This window comes from Polyodon spathula, chromosome 12 (assembly GCF_017654505.1).
Source record: "Polyodon spathula isolate WHYD16114869_AA chromosome 12, ASM1765450v1, whole genome shotgun sequence".
NCBI classification, from domain to species: Eukaryota; Metazoa; Chordata; class Actinopteri; order Acipenseriformes; family Polyodontidae; genus Polyodon; species Polyodon spathula.
In genome coordinates this window covers 3,235,538-3,252,253 of record NC_054545.1, presented here as the reverse complement: position 1 = coordinate 3,252,253, position 16,716 = coordinate 3,235,538, and the positions used below count along the sequence as shown (strand labels likewise).

The 16,716-nt window shown below is 41.4% G+C and overlaps 2 protein-coding genes across 3 annotated transcripts; one reads left to right on the top strand and one right to left on the bottom strand.

The window, feature by feature from the left end:
• Positions 1-139: 139 nt before the first annotated feature.
• Positions 140-9,236, top strand: LOC121324421 (basal body-orientation factor 1-like). Of its 2 annotated transcripts, none has more exons than XM_041266272.1 (11): positions 140-260; positions 856-1,108; positions 1,978-2,043; positions 3,858-4,001; positions 4,713-4,793; positions 5,093-5,163; positions 5,822-5,966; positions 6,650-7,143; positions 7,617-7,721; positions 7,865-7,933; positions 8,093-9,236. In XM_041266272.1, the coding sequence occupies exons 1-11, from the start codon at positions 220-222 to the stop codon at positions 8,196-8,198; spliced, it is 1,575 nt and encodes a 524-aa protein (XP_041122206.1). In that variant the 5' UTR covers positions 140-219; the 3' UTR covers positions 8,199-9,236. The 2 variants fall into 2 exon arrangements, with proteins under 2 accessions (XP_041122206.1, XP_041122207.1); XM_041266273.1 differs by having other exon boundaries at positions 7,865-7,962; positions 8,093-8,180.
• LOC121324420 (methylmalonate-semialdehyde dehydrogenase [acylating], mitochondrial-like) lies at positions 8,381-16,644 on the bottom strand. Its single transcript, XM_041266271.1, has 12 exons — positions 16,493-16,644; positions 15,264-15,308; positions 14,958-15,032; positions 14,261-14,422; positions 13,927-14,005; positions 12,580-12,882; positions 12,197-12,318; positions 11,405-11,594; positions 10,707-10,888; positions 10,148-10,327; positions 9,867-9,965; positions 8,381-9,454 (listed from the first exon to the last, which is right to left on the bottom strand). The coding sequence occupies exons 1-12, from the start codon at positions 16,529-16,531 to the stop codon at positions 9,350-9,352; spliced, it is 1,581 nt and encodes a 526-aa protein (XP_041122205.1). The 5' UTR covers positions 16,532-16,644; the 3' UTR covers positions 8,381-9,349.
• Positions 16,645-16,716: the final 72 nt, after the last annotated feature.

The window sequence follows — 16,716 nt, the reverse complement described above, 5'->3', positions numbered from 1 at the left end:
TCGACGTCACGGATTCAGTCCTTGAGTAGAACGTACTCTCAGAAACGTCACACGTCTTCTGCGCGCCGATGTTTGACATTTGTCTCCCAGGCAACAGCGGCGCCGTTTCCATGGTTTCAACTTGTTAAACAATGAAGGTTGTACACACTGCGCTGGGAATTGCAGAGCTCTGCTGAAAATACTTTTTTTTTGCATTACTTTTTAAAGCCAACATTTACAATGCCTAAGAAGAAAGGGAAGAAAGGAAAGAAAGGGAAAGGGTGATACGTTTGGTTTATTTTGATTAGCAGCAATGTAGTATATGAAAGTTTCCTTGCTTTACGCTAATTGCAAACTACCGTAAAACTCCAAATAATCTCCAGTACGCGAATATTGTAAATAAACGCGGAGGCGTTTATTTATGGTTTAACTGTATGTGTGTTGCATGCGTTGTTTTGTAATTGTAAGTAACGTTTTTGGTACTGAAAATACTCGGGTATATTTCTGAGTGGTCGAAGACACGATGGCTGGAAGTCAGGCGGTACGAAGCGGTTAGGCAGACTTGCTATTTTGTATTTCTCCTTAAATGTTATGCTTAGGATTTACCTGCTATTATTAAATAGAGGTCCTTACTGTCACTGACACTACCAGAGGTACTGACGAGAATGACAGTTGCAGCCTAACTGGCAAATAAGGAGTATTTAGGCATTGCAATCCCCAATTCTAAAGAATGTAGGCATTTTAATGCACACTTTTAGATTCCATGTGCCCACAGGGTAAATGTTGTACCTGCAAACTTTCAAAAGACCTCTGTGCTGTAATGCTGGTGAATGGGGTTTCTGTTCAGTAAACTCATATTTTCCCTTCTCTCGGCAGGAAAGGAAAGAAGGGAGGAAAGCCAGAGTCTACAATCGCAGAGGAGTCCGATGCTGAGAAAGCAAAGGCAAATGCTGCCCTTTGGGAGGCCAGGCTTGATATAACAGAACAGTCCAGAGTGGAATACAGGGAGGCTGCGAGGAAACTAGCCAGAGCCAACGAGGAGCTCACCAGCCAGCAGTACCGGGTGGAGAAGGACACGGTGGAGATCATTGCCTTTTTGAAGAAGAAGGAGGCTGAAAAAGATGAACAGGTAAGTCAAAGAAGAGGAGAGAAAACCTGAAAGTCTTCAGAAGTTGTGCCCTAGTTCAGTACAACATCAATTTCGCCCTCGGTCCAAGTAGCAATGTAACCTGTCGCTTTACTATAGGTGTGCTATTGGTATAAGGTGCGTTCCTCCCTTCCTGGATGGACGACTCAGCCAGCTTCCTCACTCCATTGTGCTGTGTTGCTTGTAGAAGAGTACTCCCGCTCTACTGACTTTCAGCCTAGCCATCTGCAGTCAGTCTGCAAACTGCCATTTCATCCAACTCTCAGAGCGATTATCCTTTTCTTCTGAAGCATTCCTTTAGTGATCTTCTGCTTAAGCTTATAGAGCACGCCAAGCATGTAAGCACTGAATTCGTATTTATTAACTAAACGGTCAGTAATTTGAGCTATGTTGAACTGTGGGTTCTTTGAAGTAAAATATTCAGTAAATTATAAAAGTAAAAGTATAAAAATAGAAACATTACATCAAATTTCAAGGCTTTGAAGAGTGATGATGTGTATATTATAAACTTAATGTATTTTTTTTTTGCTTTCACAATATATAATAAACACTTTGTTAGCAATAAGGAATCCCTGAAACTGCAAAAGATTAGCCATGTTCCTGTAAAGACAAGCAAAATAATCTTTCATCATTCAGACAAGCTTACTTAGTATAATTGATTGCCTATTAATACAAGATGATGACTATGTGTCTTGTCCGAACTGCAGTAGAATTAAACTTATACTAATGTACTTTTAATTGCAGTTGACCGACCATTCTTGCAAACTAATTGTATGGTTTGCAGGCACTTCTTCATGGTACTGACTCCATTAGCTGGTTATTTGTACGTGTTTTCTGAACTATTCTTTCAGATTGCAAAATTGCAACAACAGTTGAGAGATCTCAAAAGGCAGGCAAGAGAAGAAAATGAGGAGCTGGTAAGTTGCAGATTCTTTACTGAACTCACTGGTTGAGTTAAATAAGTGAGCCGCTCAGAGCAGCTCTGTGAAAGAACCCACTTCACATCATGCTTAGTTCTGCACCTCCTGAGCAGCTCGGAGCAGCTCTGTGAAAGAACCCACTTCACATCATGGTTAGTTCCGCACCTCCTGAGCAGCTCGGAGCAGCTCTGTGAAAGAACCCACTTCACATCATGCTTAGTTCCACACCGCCTGAGCAGCTCGGAGCAGCTCTGTGAAAGAACCCACTTCACATCATGGTTAGTTCCACTCCTCCTGAGCAGCTCAGAGCAGCTCTGAAAGAACCCACTTCACATCATGCTTACTTCCGCACCTCCTGAGCAGCTCGGAGCAGCTCTGTGAAAGAACCCACTTCACATCATGCTTCGTTCCGCTCCTCCTGAGCAGCTCAGAGCAGCTTTGAAAGAACCCACTTCACATCATGCTTAGTTCCGCTCCTCCTGAGCAGCTCAGAGCAGCTTTGAAAGAACCCACTTCACATCATGCTTAGTTCCGCTCCTCCTGAGCAGCTCAGAGCAGCTTAGTGAAAGAACCCACTTCACATCATGCTTAGTTCCGCTCCTCCTGAGCAGCTCAGAGCAGCTCTGAAAGAACCCACTTCACATCATGCTTAGTTCCGCTCCTCCTGAGCAGCTCAGAGCAGCTCTGAAAGAACCCACTTCACATCATGCTTAGTTCCGCTCCTCCTGAGCAGCTCAGAGCAGCTCTGTGAAAGAACCCACTTCACGTCATGCTTAGTTCCGCTCCTCCTGAGCAGCTCAGAGCAGCTCTGAAAGAACCCACTTCACGTCATGCTTAGTTCCGCTCCTCATGAGCAGCTCAGAGCAGCTCTGTGAAAGAACCCACTTCACGTCATGCTTAGTTCCGCTCCTCCTGAGCAGCTCGGAACGCAACAGAGCAGAGGTCATAGGTGATCCCAGTGAGCGGAGCAATCCTCACTCTGAGCCGCTCAGTTACTTAATGCACCTTGGGTCCAGTTTAGGCTGAAATGTTTATGTGAACACTTTCGGTGAAGAGGTTATGAGAGTATATTTTCTTAACATTTAGAGCTGAAAAAGGTAATCTTTATTTATGCATGTTTTAGAATAAAAAGAAGATTAAGATCTCAAATTGCATGTTCTTGTATGTACGTATCTTAACCACTAAATGTTGTAGGGAAGTTGCCTGTTTAATTAAGCAAATAAAGTGGGCTAGCTCAATTAAATCTGTTGGCAGATAGGGGTGATTCACCTGGTTTTTTCCAAGACAAGGATGAGCTAAATCTCACATCTCTGAAACATGAGATAAGCTCCTAATTACATAAAATCTTAATTACCTTAATTATAATTAACACTGTGTTGAAATGTGCAAAACATTTAGCTCGAAATGCCACTATTATTGCCAGGGAGGAGTGATTAGATATATATATTCCTTGTTTTCTACCAATTTTAAGTGGTACTCTTCCGAGGGATTTGTTCAAGGTTTATCATTAAGATTTTAGATGACGACAACAGCACGTGAGTATGCTGAGAGAATTATCTCTTGAAAAAGCACAGGTGATTGGAGTACAGGGTGAGTCACAGCGCATGGTTCAAATCCTCCATGGGAAGTTGGAGCTGGGAGTGCTGTGTGGGCCTTTCCCCCAAAGTAGACAGAATATATACATCAGATAGCCAAGTAAACAGAGAGGACTGTAATTGAAAAGCTCCCAATGACTAACTGTATATGTTTTTCATTGTATTTATTCTACTGAGTTGAGATTAGTTTTTTTTTTTTTTTTTTTTTTGCTTTAGGTCAACGGTTACACACAACAGCTGAATGAACTGGATGAGAAGTTCAAGAAAAAGTCGAACGAATTGCGAATGGTCCAGAGCGAGATGAAGACGATCAAGGAGTTCCGGAAGAAAAAGGCTCAGATGGAGAAGGAGCTTGATGACGTGAGTTATACTCGCAGACCCTGTTGCTGTGGGCAAAACAACACATAAATAAACACAAATAACACTGAAAAATCATTCAAACACAAAGGGTTAATATCCACATGTGAAATAAAGTTTAAAATCTTAGCTTTAGGAGGAAGGACTGTCCTCGACACACATTACACCACCCAAATCTGGCCTATCAGAGCAATATAAGTAGACTATAACACCCCTCTATTGTTTGATTCATTCACATCCTTCCATCTTCCCCAATTTCACCCTTGTAGCTACCCCTTGGTACTATCTGTTATGGGATGGGGGGGGGGGGGGGGGGTCTACCTCTTCCAGCAGGCCAGGTGGTGGACCTTCAGACCAAGTGGGTTTGAGGCAATTGTTCATTTCAGTGCGTTGCATATCATCAGTAACACATTAATTGAAATACTGAAATAAAGTTAGTTTGCAATGTGAAGACATTCATAAATACTTTTCTAAGTGCTCGCCTGTCAGAAATGAAAAGGCAAAGCTGTCTGAAGCATCTTTCTTTCAGGTTTCGTGACCCTCATGCCATGCCAGGCAGTGTTCTGTAACATTTTAACAAGTTGATATCGGTTGGAATCTTGAGTTGCTTTGTGTCTACCTGCTTTGGGTTTTCTTAACCAGTACTGAATGTCGCAAAGATCCTTTTAGACTTTGAACCTACTCTTAGTGATAATATCTTCATTACATCTGCAGATAAAAGAGAATTTGTACATTGCAAAGAAGGAACACAAGGAAATCGTGGCAAGAATGGAACACAAGTTCTTTGGAGAAAAAGTAAGAAAAACTCAAACTGGCTGCATCTAAAATCTCTTAAAATGACAATTAAACAAAAGATATTTAGGATCTGGATTTATTTACATAAGCTGACAAGCTCCCATTATAAAAGCGCCAAGATGTTGCTCTGTCGAAGCTGATATTTGTATGCATGTAACTGAGTGCGAGTCAGACAAGCTGGAAATAGAATATTACATGCGATTGTGTAGGTTTTCCAAAAGAAACAATATTAATCTATAATAATAGTGTACACAAGGATGGATTTTAAACATGGTTTTCTTTTTTATTTATTTTCATAGCTTCGGCTGGAGAAAGAGGCAGAAAAGAAAATAGCACAGCTGGCTGAGAGAGCCCACAATGAAGCTGTTGTGTAAGTTTCTTTCTTCTGTGAAATTATATGTTCTAAATATAATTTAAAGAAACAGGAACACATTTTAAAACCCCTTATTTATAAGTATAAAGTATCTTATTATCTGAACAAAATTGCTTTGGCTGCAGCTACGTCACCTGCAGTCCCCAGGCCTGTCCTCGTTCATACACTATACACAACGTTTCAGACACATCGGCTGTGCTAAAGAGCCCCCTAGTGTTTACAGTGGCATGGTAGCATACATAGCTTGACCCTAAAGTATTGTATCTCTGATCTGAATGAATCCTGGTTTTCATTTATTTGGGAGCGCCAGTAGAGAGATAACACTAACCTCAGGACTAGTACAACCTTCTGTTCTATAGTAACACAGGAATTGTCCTAAAATGGATTGTGGAAAGTGAATTGTTGGAACAAAAACCAGCAGGGCAGTGTTCCCCCAGGACCAGGGTTGAGAACCACTGACCTAATCATTTACCACTACTTTAAAGTATATTTTTGGTATAGACTTTTTTTTTTTTTTAGCTCAAAATTACATTGTTAAAAGAAACAAATAAATACAAAATAAAAAAAGGATGGTTGTTTCAGACTTGAGAGTAGTGAAGCTTTGGCAGATTCGCACAGTAAATCAGAGTTAGCGTTCCTGTATCATCCTACACAGCCAGCTGGATGATGCTGCCCGCTCTGTCTTCAAGGAGAACGTCAGACTTAATGAAGCACTGAGCTACCACATGAAAGAAGCAGAGGAACTGAAGAAAATGACAGCGAAACTAGCAGAGGAAAAGAATGACCTTCTACAGAAACAGGTACATCTACTTACGAAAGCAACAGAATGATGCAAAGATTTTAAAAGTGCAAAAAGCACTAGTGTATTCATTGTTTGGTGCTCCCAGTTTCACATGGCCTTTGCTTCCAGATGGTATAGCAGTCATAATGACTCTCTGTGCAGCCAGGCAGTGAGTTCACTGTTTTCATTGGTTTATCCATCCTCCTCTGTGATTGCATTGCTTTGCACCGCTGTAGAATACCTTGAAGTAGTAAAGAGGGCAAAGAAAAAGGAAAAAGGAAAGAAGTGCGCTCTTTGTCATCTGTACTACTCCTTGGTAATCCAATGCACATTTGTAAAGTGATGAGGTTTCTATAATCATACAGGACAGACAACCCAATACATAAACGTGAATGTGCAAGCTGCTGCCTCCTGCCTTGCTGCAGAGAGGAGTCAGGAACCAATTTAACCTCTACTGCGAGCTCCTTAATGTCAGACTGTAATCAAAAAAGCCACATTTTGGAAAGCAGTAATTATTACTATTACCATAATGCCTAGAAAGCATGCATTTGTGAAACTGAAAAAATAAAGGAAAACCTTAAAAATACAAACTTTAGAGAATACTGCCGAAAACCTTCCTGTGACTGAAAAATAAAAGTATACAAACAGAACTTGCGCACTGCATTTAGAGCTGCAGGCTTGATGGTGTTCAGTCTTTTCAAGGTAACCAGCAAGCTGCTTGTTGAGGAGAAAGTCTCTCAAGTGGTACAGCTGAAAAGAGAGGTTGGGGAGCTGCAAAGGAAAGTCACATGTCTGGAGCAGGGCCTGGGCCACATGGCCTGTGAGTTTGAAGCCGAGACTAACCTAACGCTGCAGAAGGCCCTCATCTCGACGAAGGCTGGTAAAGTGGAGATTGACAAGCTCCAGAAACTCCTTGACATGAAGGACCGGGAGATGAACAGGGTAAAGAAGCTGGCGAAAAACATTGTGGACCAACGCACAGAGGTGGAGCGGTTCTTTCTGGAGGCACTGGACCATGCAAAGCAGGAGGTCATAAGCAGCCGGGCACAATACAAGCAGGCAGCCCAGGTAGCCTATCAGAGGAAGATGCAGGAAGCTTATTTAGGAAAAGAAGAGCCTCCAAAAATCAGGACTTTCACCAAGAATGAACACAGCACTAACAACGTGTACCAAGACCTGAGGGAAGCAGAGAACTGGTATGTTTTGGTTTCAATTAGCATTCACGTCTTTTGTACTGTTGCAGAACAAGACGACTCTGTAAGCCCGTAACCGGTCAGGCTAGAGCTTAATTAGCATAGCATAGCCTGAAATGGTCTAAACGTATGCAAAGGGGGTCTTATCTGTTGTCATCAGTTGTTGTGGGTTTTTTTTTTTTTATTCAAACAAATGTACTATATTGATAAATAGGAGATACTCAACAGCAGCTTCTTGGTTTTTCCTGGTCTTTCCTGGTCTGGGTGTAAAAGATACAAGCATATTTAAAAGTGATTGATATTGAAATGGCAAAGCACACAAATTATAACATGATCCATGCTATTACTATATATTTATGTGTGGTTATATTCAGATGTTTTACCATTATTTTGATTTTAATTTTTTTATGTTTTTATTACACAGTAGTTTGAGTTGTGTTTTGTTCAATAAGCGTATGCATTTATATTTTTTGCAGGGCAAATGTGCAGAGCAACAGGGTGGACATTTCTGAACTGACATGGGAGCAGAAAGAGAAAGTACTGCGGCTACTCTTTGCTAAAATGAACGGACTCAAAATAAGGTATCCTGATAATCTAGAATTGAACACAAAACTTTACTTCTAGATACTGTACAGATTCCAAACCCCCAGAAACACACTGTCAATATGCCGTGCCTCATCTGCGTAATACAGTGTTTCATTGGTTTATTTATTTATTTTTTGAGGAAACCAACACGAGACCTGTCTTTATCAGCACCAACTGAAAGGATCATTAAAGACAAAGAAGATCCTGGGTAAGGAGATCGTTACCCTCTCATCTCAGGTGACATTGCTTATGTGTTCCGAAGCCTGTTCAGTAATGCACGCTACTCCCCTTAAAACGGTCGAAGGTAAGGCTTTGAAGTCAACAAAGTTGCGTGTAGATTGACAATAAAATATTGTTTGATTTTCAGGTCTCTGCTTCAGGATAGCAACCCAAGTCTGACTTTCATAACCCAGGCTCCACTGCCTGGGATCCCTTCTCACGGAAGCATTCTCCCAGATATTCAGTCTACCTGACACCGTCAAGAAGGCTTATATACCTCAGCTCTATTTGACTGGACACTCCTGAACTGTACTACAAAAAAATAAAATTATATAAGCTTTAAATATTCTAGTACTGGAAAGTAGACTCGTGCAATTCTTCACAAAGTGTTATATTTTAACCCCCTTTTTATATAAAAACAAATCAAACCGTATTGTTTTACGTTCGTCTACACAAATATATTTAAAATACACCAGTACTTAGAACATGCATTTTGTACACAACAAGCAGTTTAGAAACCTTTCTCGACCAAAACCTATGCAACAAACCAACCATTTGTTTAAAGTGTGGGCTATTGTAATGTAAAGTCGCTATTTCTCAATATGCAAAGTAATAATGTTAGATGAAGAAAAAAACATTTACAAAACAGATGAGCTGTGTAAGTGCTTGGCTTCGGGATAAATCACAATACCTAATGCTGCTGGGCTTTATTGTGTCTTTCAGATTAGCTTTTTGCAGTTTAAAACCAAACCAAAGTGCAATTAAACTCCCATCTGATGTGAGATTTAAAGCCTACAGACTATGAAGCAGGGCAATAACTTTCCTGTAATGAAACACAGTAATGATCCACCCAGTGCCTTGGGTTCTAGTGCAGTGACCCGTACAGACCCACCCTTAGAAACAATAGCGTACTGTAATTCTTTCATTTGTTTAATAGAGTGTGAAAAGTAGAAATAAATTACTTTAATAAAGGTTTGTAATTTTAAATTATCCAAGGGAGCTAGTTAAATCAAACAAAACCGTTACTAGGAAGCAACTGTACACATGATATTCAGTGATAGACTGCAAGCCAAATATGAAACAGATGTGTTTTCGTTGCATTACTCAATCCATGTGTCCTCGCTTTGGAGGTCAATACGTGTACAAATGACGAGGTGATTTCACAATTTCAATACATACTACAATCACAGGTAAGCACCAAACACAGTCAGCCACCCACTGGAAACAGGCCCAGATGTTACACTGGACTTTAATCACTGATGGATCAAACCCCTAAACACTCATAATCACCCCTTCATACAATCTAGACATGAAGGCTCATTTGTTTTGTTTGCTTGTGATTTTCTTCCTCCAGCGAGTCTATGTCTGTATTATGCATGTTTGTGTCTGTCAGAGGGGGATGTCCTTAGCGTCCCATGGTGGGCATAACGACAGCAGGGCTTCCCAAAGTGGAGTCTTCCTCCTTCCACTGGGACGTGATAGTCTTGATCTGGGTGTAAAACTGAATTCCCTGGGGATTGGGAGGGGGGAAAAAAACACACATTCACTCAAAACTGTACCAGCACTAGCACTTTAAATAAGCAAATTCCAGTGAGCTGTTCAAATGAATGGAGTAAACTGAATTAAGCTGGGAATTGAATTTATTTAGAAGACAAAGGTTCCAAAAAATGCTGAGCTTGAGCTGAGCCTTTACAGCCCAGGTTACATGTACTTATTCATTTACTGCACCATGTTGTGACTGTGGAGTAATGGTTTTCATGTTAACAGTTGTGCAGTTTTAATGAAAGAAGCAGGAGGTATTCATTTTAAGGTGGAGAAGAAAGATAGGAAATCAGCAACATCTGGTCATTCTCATGAACTTTTTGTTGGATCACACTTGCCTTGTTTGCTGCCCAGCAATGAAGCTGGGCAGTACCACTTACCTGTTTCCCATAGAAGTTGGTATCTCCTCTGAATGAGTCTCGAGAGCCAGTGAAAGAGAACATGGGCAGAGGGACAGGGATCGGTACATTGACACCAATCTAAAACAAAGAAAACATCTGATAAACTTGGGGGGGGGGGGGTAGGGCACTTCAGTATACCCATAAAAATCTCAATGCAAAACAGTTAAGCTGTTTTACCTTTCTTTCTTATCTTTACTGTTAAAACTGTCACCACTTCCTTTTTAAATCCATTGCTCCCTAGTTATAACGCAGCTCCTTACCTGCCCAACGTCGACTCCGTGTGTGTACTTGCGTGCTGTAGCTCCATTGGTGGTGAAGATGGCTGTTCCATTACCATAGCAGTTATTGTTCACTATATCGATGGCTTCATCAAGACTGTCTGCCTCTAGAACTACCAGCACCGGCCCAAAGATCTCCTCAGTGTAGCACTTCATGTGAGGCTGCAGGGAAGGGAACAGAACAAACCATTGAGCATCAGTGTCGCTTGCCTTGTGAGGGTTACATTTAATGCAGGGAAAGGTGTTCTTAACAATCGCTTTTGAACATTTAGCCAGAAAGTCAATAAGAGGTTGAAATTTTTCAACAATGGAATTATAAAGAATTTAAACAAAAACTTTTGTCCAAACCAATACAAAATTGGGACCAGTCTATTTATTTACAAAACAAACACAAATGATTATTATGACAGGTGAAAATAGTGTAATTAAGACGATATTCTAAACCAGGCAAAAAAGGAACAATGTGTTCACAGCACAGACAGAATTTCAGGACACTTCAGTCTTCTGTATCATTTAGATTTCTGTACCTATTCTTCCTTACCTTGACGTTAGCCAGAATGGTGGGTCCCACAAAGTTGCCCCTTTCATAGCCCTTCACCTGCACGCTCCTGCCGTCCAGGAGCAGTGTCGCACCCTCGTCCACTCCGCTCTGGATCAGCTCGCTCACGCGGTTTCTGGCCTGCGGGGAGATCAGGGGACCCACGTCTGCCCCTGGCTGGTCACCTGGGAGATTCGAGGGGGCAAGGGTCAATACCAGAACCAGAACTCTGCCAAGAACAGCACAGACTGCAAACCTTTCAACCGTACCTCTGCTATAATAAACCGTGCAAGCTGATAAAACCAAGGAGAATTAACACCATCACCTTTCAACTGTTTCAGCATCAGAACACTTTACAGAAAGATAACCCTATGATTACTAAGTAAACAGTATCAAAGTGTCTTATACCGAGAAATAAAAAGTGGTATACACTGTAAACCAATAAAACTGTACTGTAGACCCTGTTTATTGCCTTTGCTATAAACAGCAGTCTGTAGAAGTAGGAATTGCACAAAGACCAGCTTGCAGTGGAGCAGTCTTTCCTACGCCTGTTTACAAATACAGTGGCAAGTTAAGAATATCTGCCCATTCCTAAATGAACATGTAAAGTCTCTCCTGTCTAATGTAACTGAAACTCAGTACACCACACCACACCACACAAGGTCTCCAGACAAGCCCTCATTTTCTACCCAAGTGCCTACCTGCATTGACTTTGAGTTTTTTGGACTTGTCCACCAGCTCTGGCAGCCACTTCTTTGCCTCCCCCACTAGGATTGCTGTGGAGAGTGCCATGCAGCGCTGGCCTGCAGCTCCGAACGCTGCCCCCACAAGCTGGTTCAGCGTGTTCTCCTTGTTAGCATCGGGCATCACTACTCCGTGGTTCTTGGCTCCCTGATAAACACAGACAACTGGTTTACCATTTGACAAGAACCTGCTTCACAACTGAAATGTGAAACAGCCAGGGAACAGTGCAGGCGGTTAGGGAGCGGTACACCAGCCATACAGTCAAATGACAACACTAATCTAATTTTTACTGTTTGGTGCCATCTGCTGACCAAAACATGAAACAGCTTGGCTTTTGAAAGGGTAAACTGAGCCAAGAGCAAGCATTACATAATCCAGATAAGGGCAACTCTAGACCTGGGAGGCCATTTTACCACAGGTGTAACTGATATCATGAAGTCCTTAAATGCTGAAGGACCTGGATGGAGGTTTAATTGGTTCAAATCAAGAATTAACATGGTAGGAACAAAGAACAGTAAATACATGCACATTTCCTACCTTGCAGAGTACAGTATTCATTGCTTTCACACACACAAACAGATGCTTAATCATTTGGCTGACTTTGATCTGAAATATTAACTTTACTGTAAGTTCTTTTAGAAAATCACTGCTACCAAATCACACAAAAAAAACATCTGAGCCTTTATCATGTGAGATCTGCAAACCAAGCTTCAATCGTTGTCCCTGGAATAGACCAGGCTGCACTGTACCATGTTGGACTGCACCCTCTTGCCGTTCTTGGACCCTCTCTCGTAGATGTACTCCCCAGCCTGGTTTGATCCCACAAAGCTGATGGCTTTGACAGCAGGATGATCACAGATAAAATTCACAGCTAAGGGTAAAAAGATAGTAACATTAGTGATCAATTAAAATTCCAATAAATAATAATAAATCAGGGATGGAATGAAGACTCCTATTGCATAGCAGTTTCACCCACACCAGGTTTTACTGTAAGCTTGAAAAGCCACAGTGTATAGGTAACAGGTGTGTTCTATTAAACTCACAGTTATCAAAACCAGGAATGGATCAAACTGCTATGCAATGTCTTTTTGCCATGTTTTTTTCAATAAGTTATAAACGAAGTTGCCCTTACCATCATGTTGCCCGTGAATAATGTTCAGCGTGCCATCGGGGGCGCCCGAGTCCTGCAGCAGCTTGGCGAGCAGCATGGTGGCCCCAGGCACTCGCTCCGAGGGCTTCATCAGGTAGGTGTTTCCACACACCAAGCCCATCGGGAACATCCACAGCGGGATCATGGCAGGGAAGTTGAAGGGTGCGATGCCAGCACACACCCCCAGGGGGAGCCGGTAGGTGTAGGAGTCCATGTCCTTAGTGATGGAGGGTAGAGTCTCCCCCAGCATTAGAGACGTAATGCTGCAGGTGTGCTCGACCACCTCTGAAGGGAAAATCAACAAGGTATTTAAATAACATGGGCGTTGTACAAAGGCTGCACAAAAAGAAAACAAAAACACCTGATACACAGTATATTGTACACTGTTGTGTAAATGGGTGTCCCTAACATGGCTAATTAGTTATGCAAAAGAAATCCCTGATGGATATATATCTCAACTTTTCATGACTGGCAAGACAGCATAACTCAGAGACTTTGGCAGGGACAAGTAGGTGCTCTGTTGTAAAGACTTTTCTATCCCCGAATTAATAAATACCTCAAAAGGGGGGGACTTTCTGATCCAGCATTAAGAACAGACTTTGCTACAGATTTTGCTCCCTGTGTAGTTACATCTTGCTAGTGAAGTCTAATGGTTAACTTGGAGCATTAGACCGACATAATACTCTTGTTTCAAAGTCCAGTTTGACCGCAGGTCGCCTCTGAAAATAGGACTTGCGTGTCACAGAGTCTTTAGGGAAACGCCACAAATCTATATTTTATAAAGTATGTAAGGCTTAAGCGTTCAATCTTTTGAATTTCCAGAATTTGCTGACTCACTCCCAGCCCATGCTTATCTGCTAATGGTTCGTAAATGCAGCCTAAAAACCATCTGGACGGTTAGGGTCTCCACTGGTTACCTACCCTCCCCATTTATGGAACTAACTTCCAGTCAAGATCACGAATCCCCCATTCTCTAAAGTCTAGATTAAAGTGCGCTCCTGCAGCTGTGTTTGATTTAACCACAAGCTCCTTATTTATTTAACATCTAGGCAGATTCAACTAGCTTTGTGCTGGTTCTTGATCTCTAGACACTGCTACACTGGATCTGCAGTCACGCTGTTTGCACAACAGAGCTGAAAATTTAAAATCTGGGTAAAAGCAGTTTGAGTTTGCTTTCAGTATTACCGGTTGGAAACTCTCATTCCGAACTGCAGAGAAAGTGTCAGGAAAGGCATCTTGAAGAATCTTATGTTTTCATATTGTATTTAAGCTTTTCGTTTTTTTTCAAGAATCCGGAGCACGTCTTCCCTACCCAGTAAGAAGACTTACGCAGTCCTCGGAACACGTCTCCTTCTGCATCGGCCAGAGTCTTCCCCTGCTCCCGGGTGATTATCTTGGCTATTTCTTTCTGCAAATGAAAATTCGTATTAGTGTCCAGGATACAATGAAAAAACAGATCACTTGTTTAACTTTACAAAAAAAAGTCAACCTTACAATACCCAATTCAAACGTTCAAATGACATAGAAGCATACCCTGCTGTGTTCAGTGCAGTTATTTTTCCTGGCCTGCATTAACAGCCTGAGAAGAGCTCTTTTTTTCTCTCTAGATCTGAATAGAAAATGAGTTGCGCTTGTCAAAAGCTTCAGAAGGAGGAGCCGTTACCAGGTTCTCCTTGATCAGCTGCTGGTATCGGAGGAAGACCTGCTGCCTGCTCAGGATGGAGGTCTCAGCCCAGCTCCGGAAGGCTGTTTTACAGGACTGCGCAGCGGCCAGCATCTCCTCCTGGGTGGCCTTTGGAACACGCCCGATAACTTCATTGGTGGCCTTTGGAAAAATACAAAGACACACATATAATATATACCAAAAAAAACCACTTTCTTAATATAAAAGTTAATATACCAAACAAACTACAAAGAGATAGTGAAGCAAGTTAGCACAGTGTTTCAATCCATACACTGGAATGCACTAGCTTGGTAACTTCTAAACCACGGTGTAGACTGGAAAGATCTGCTGAATGCATTGACTAACATTTATTTGTATTAATTTGTTTTACTGAAAGCTTTTGCTCTCTCAAAGTGATCTACTACGATACAACAAAGAAAAGCTTCCAGTCAAAAGGCATGCTTGTAGCAAGTGACTGTTAATATTGGCATATTAATGACCTATAAACAACAGAAACGACCATAACTGTTTTTCTTGCTTACATAATAAACTACAGTAACAAAATATTACATCCATGTGATATCAGAAAACATCTGGAGCCTTGCTACAGTAGTACAAACTAAACTTGAAAGTTACAATATGCAGTGCTGTACAAGCCTGGCCACACTATATGTAGGGTGTGTAAATCAGTACTTACAGGGTTGTGGATGTCAATCCACTCTGAGCTCTTTGATTCAACAAACTTTCCATCAATAAATAGCTTAGTTGTAGGCTGTGCGGGAGAGAGGCAAATTGTAGATAATTAAACTTTCATAAGCATTTTACAGTAAAACTTACATGCTGGTTTGGTATTTTTAGAAATCAGTTTGAGATAGCTAGAATTTATTATTTTTTTTAAATCAATAAATAAAATGAAGAATACAGAGGATTTTGATCAATTAACTTTCTCAGTTAAATATGAACATTTTCCTTGAGTATCAGGTAATAAGATGCATCAGCTCACCACTGAAGAGGAGGAGTAGCACATCCGCCCCACCTGTACAGGTACCTGAAATCAAGAAAACCCGCTCAGTAAACACAGGGCTGAGCCCCAGCAGTTAACAGGTTACTGTGCACAATGTAGTTTGCAATGATACAGATTAATAATAGACATGCTACCAGAGTTTATTATGCATATCCCATACCAAAAGACTGGCAACACTGGAACTTCAACAGTGTTTAGATTATGACCTCTAAAACACTGTAGGGGTCAGTTTTTAAATACAATGTGTGCACCCTGGCAGCATCATCCAAAACGTGATCTTAGTTTTGCAAAGTACACAAAACCGAAGCTGCAGTCTCACATAGCAAGATTGGATTTGCAAAATATGACGAGCAGCTGCATGGGTGCTGCAACAGATTCAGAAAGAGGAGGCGGTAGGGCACTGATAAACAAATAAAGACTGCTAGATGATCTATATCAGATCGGAGCGGTTAGAATCACTAGAAACGCAGCTGCAGGCAATCTTGAGGGGTTCCCTATTAACAGTATAAATTCCACTGCCAGTGAGAAGCGCCAAAAAGACTTAACATCAGGGCTGAAGACAGAGAAATAATGATATTGATTGATTTCATGTTTAGAGAAAGTGCAAAAGGCGCTTACATTAGGAATCTGTTTTGTGCAGATAGTACTGGCAGCAGATGAATCAGCTGCCCTAGGCTAGTGCCAGTAAATACACCCAGTTTTGTGGAAGAGACATACTGTACATAGAAGTTAACTATATTAAGACTTCTTCGCCTTCTGCCGCCGTATTGCTTACTACTTAGTTACTAAACTCAACTTGACCCATGGCTACTAAATCAAATGTACTGGGCAAAAACAACATGCAGTATTACTCTTAACTGAGGTAAAATTACAGAGCGTGGTTAATCACCTAGACATAGGCTAGCTAGTGAAGTATCATTCCGATGTTACTTATTTGAATGATATTGTAACTCGTATATAGGAAGGCGTTTTAACCAAACAGGGGAACAATGTTACTATTACATAATTCATATACAATGTATGTGTGTGTGTGTGTGTGTGTGTGTTAACAGCATACATTACGAGAGTGCAGCGACTAGACAAGAGTGCAATGTTTATCTGGCACGCAGTTACAAGATCATTTACAAAGGGAACTGCAAATGGACGTACGGCATGTCTTTCTCTGCACACTGCATACGCGGTACGATTAAATGAAAAGGTTGCCTTACCCTATTCTTCCAAACAGACCTCAGAATTGCAGTTGCCATGATGAAAAGGGTAACTTTGAATGTTTTTTTTCCTTTCCAAATGACCTAACTCTCCCAATCTCCCTCCTCTAAAGTTCAGCTGCAGAAGCCTCCTTCAGACCTGGTGGGAGGAGCAAGAAAATAACACCCGCCTACCCGCCATTCATTCGCCAGAAAAGAAAACTCCCACCAAGCCAGAGTTCTGA

Bases quoted from the DNA above. Each gene is read 5' to 3' on its own strand.
- LOC121324421 (XM_041266272.1), top strand. From the start codon at position 220: ATGCCTAAGAAGAAAGGGAAGAAAGGAAAGAAAGGGAAAGG. The intron at 5,164-5,821 runs GTAAGTTTCTTT...CATCCTACACAG, and splicing joins GCCCACAATGAAGCTGTTGT to CCAGCTGGATGATGCTGCCC. The intron at 7,144-7,616 runs GTATGTTTTGGT...TATTTTTTGCAG, and splicing joins CTGAGGGAAGCAGAGAACTG to GGCAAATGTGCAGAGCAACA.
- LOC121324420 (XM_041266271.1), bottom strand. From the start codon at position 16,531: ATGGCAACTGCAATTCTGAGGTCTGTTTGGAAGAATAGG. The intron at 15,033-15,263 runs GTGAGCTGATGC...TCTCCCGCACAG, and splicing joins GCTACTCCTCCTCTTCAGTG to CCTACAACTAAGCTATTTAT. The intron at 9,966-10,147 runs GTAAGGAGCTGC...TCTTTGTTTTAG, and splicing joins ACGGAGTCGACGTTGGGCAG to ATTGGTGTCAATGTACCGAT.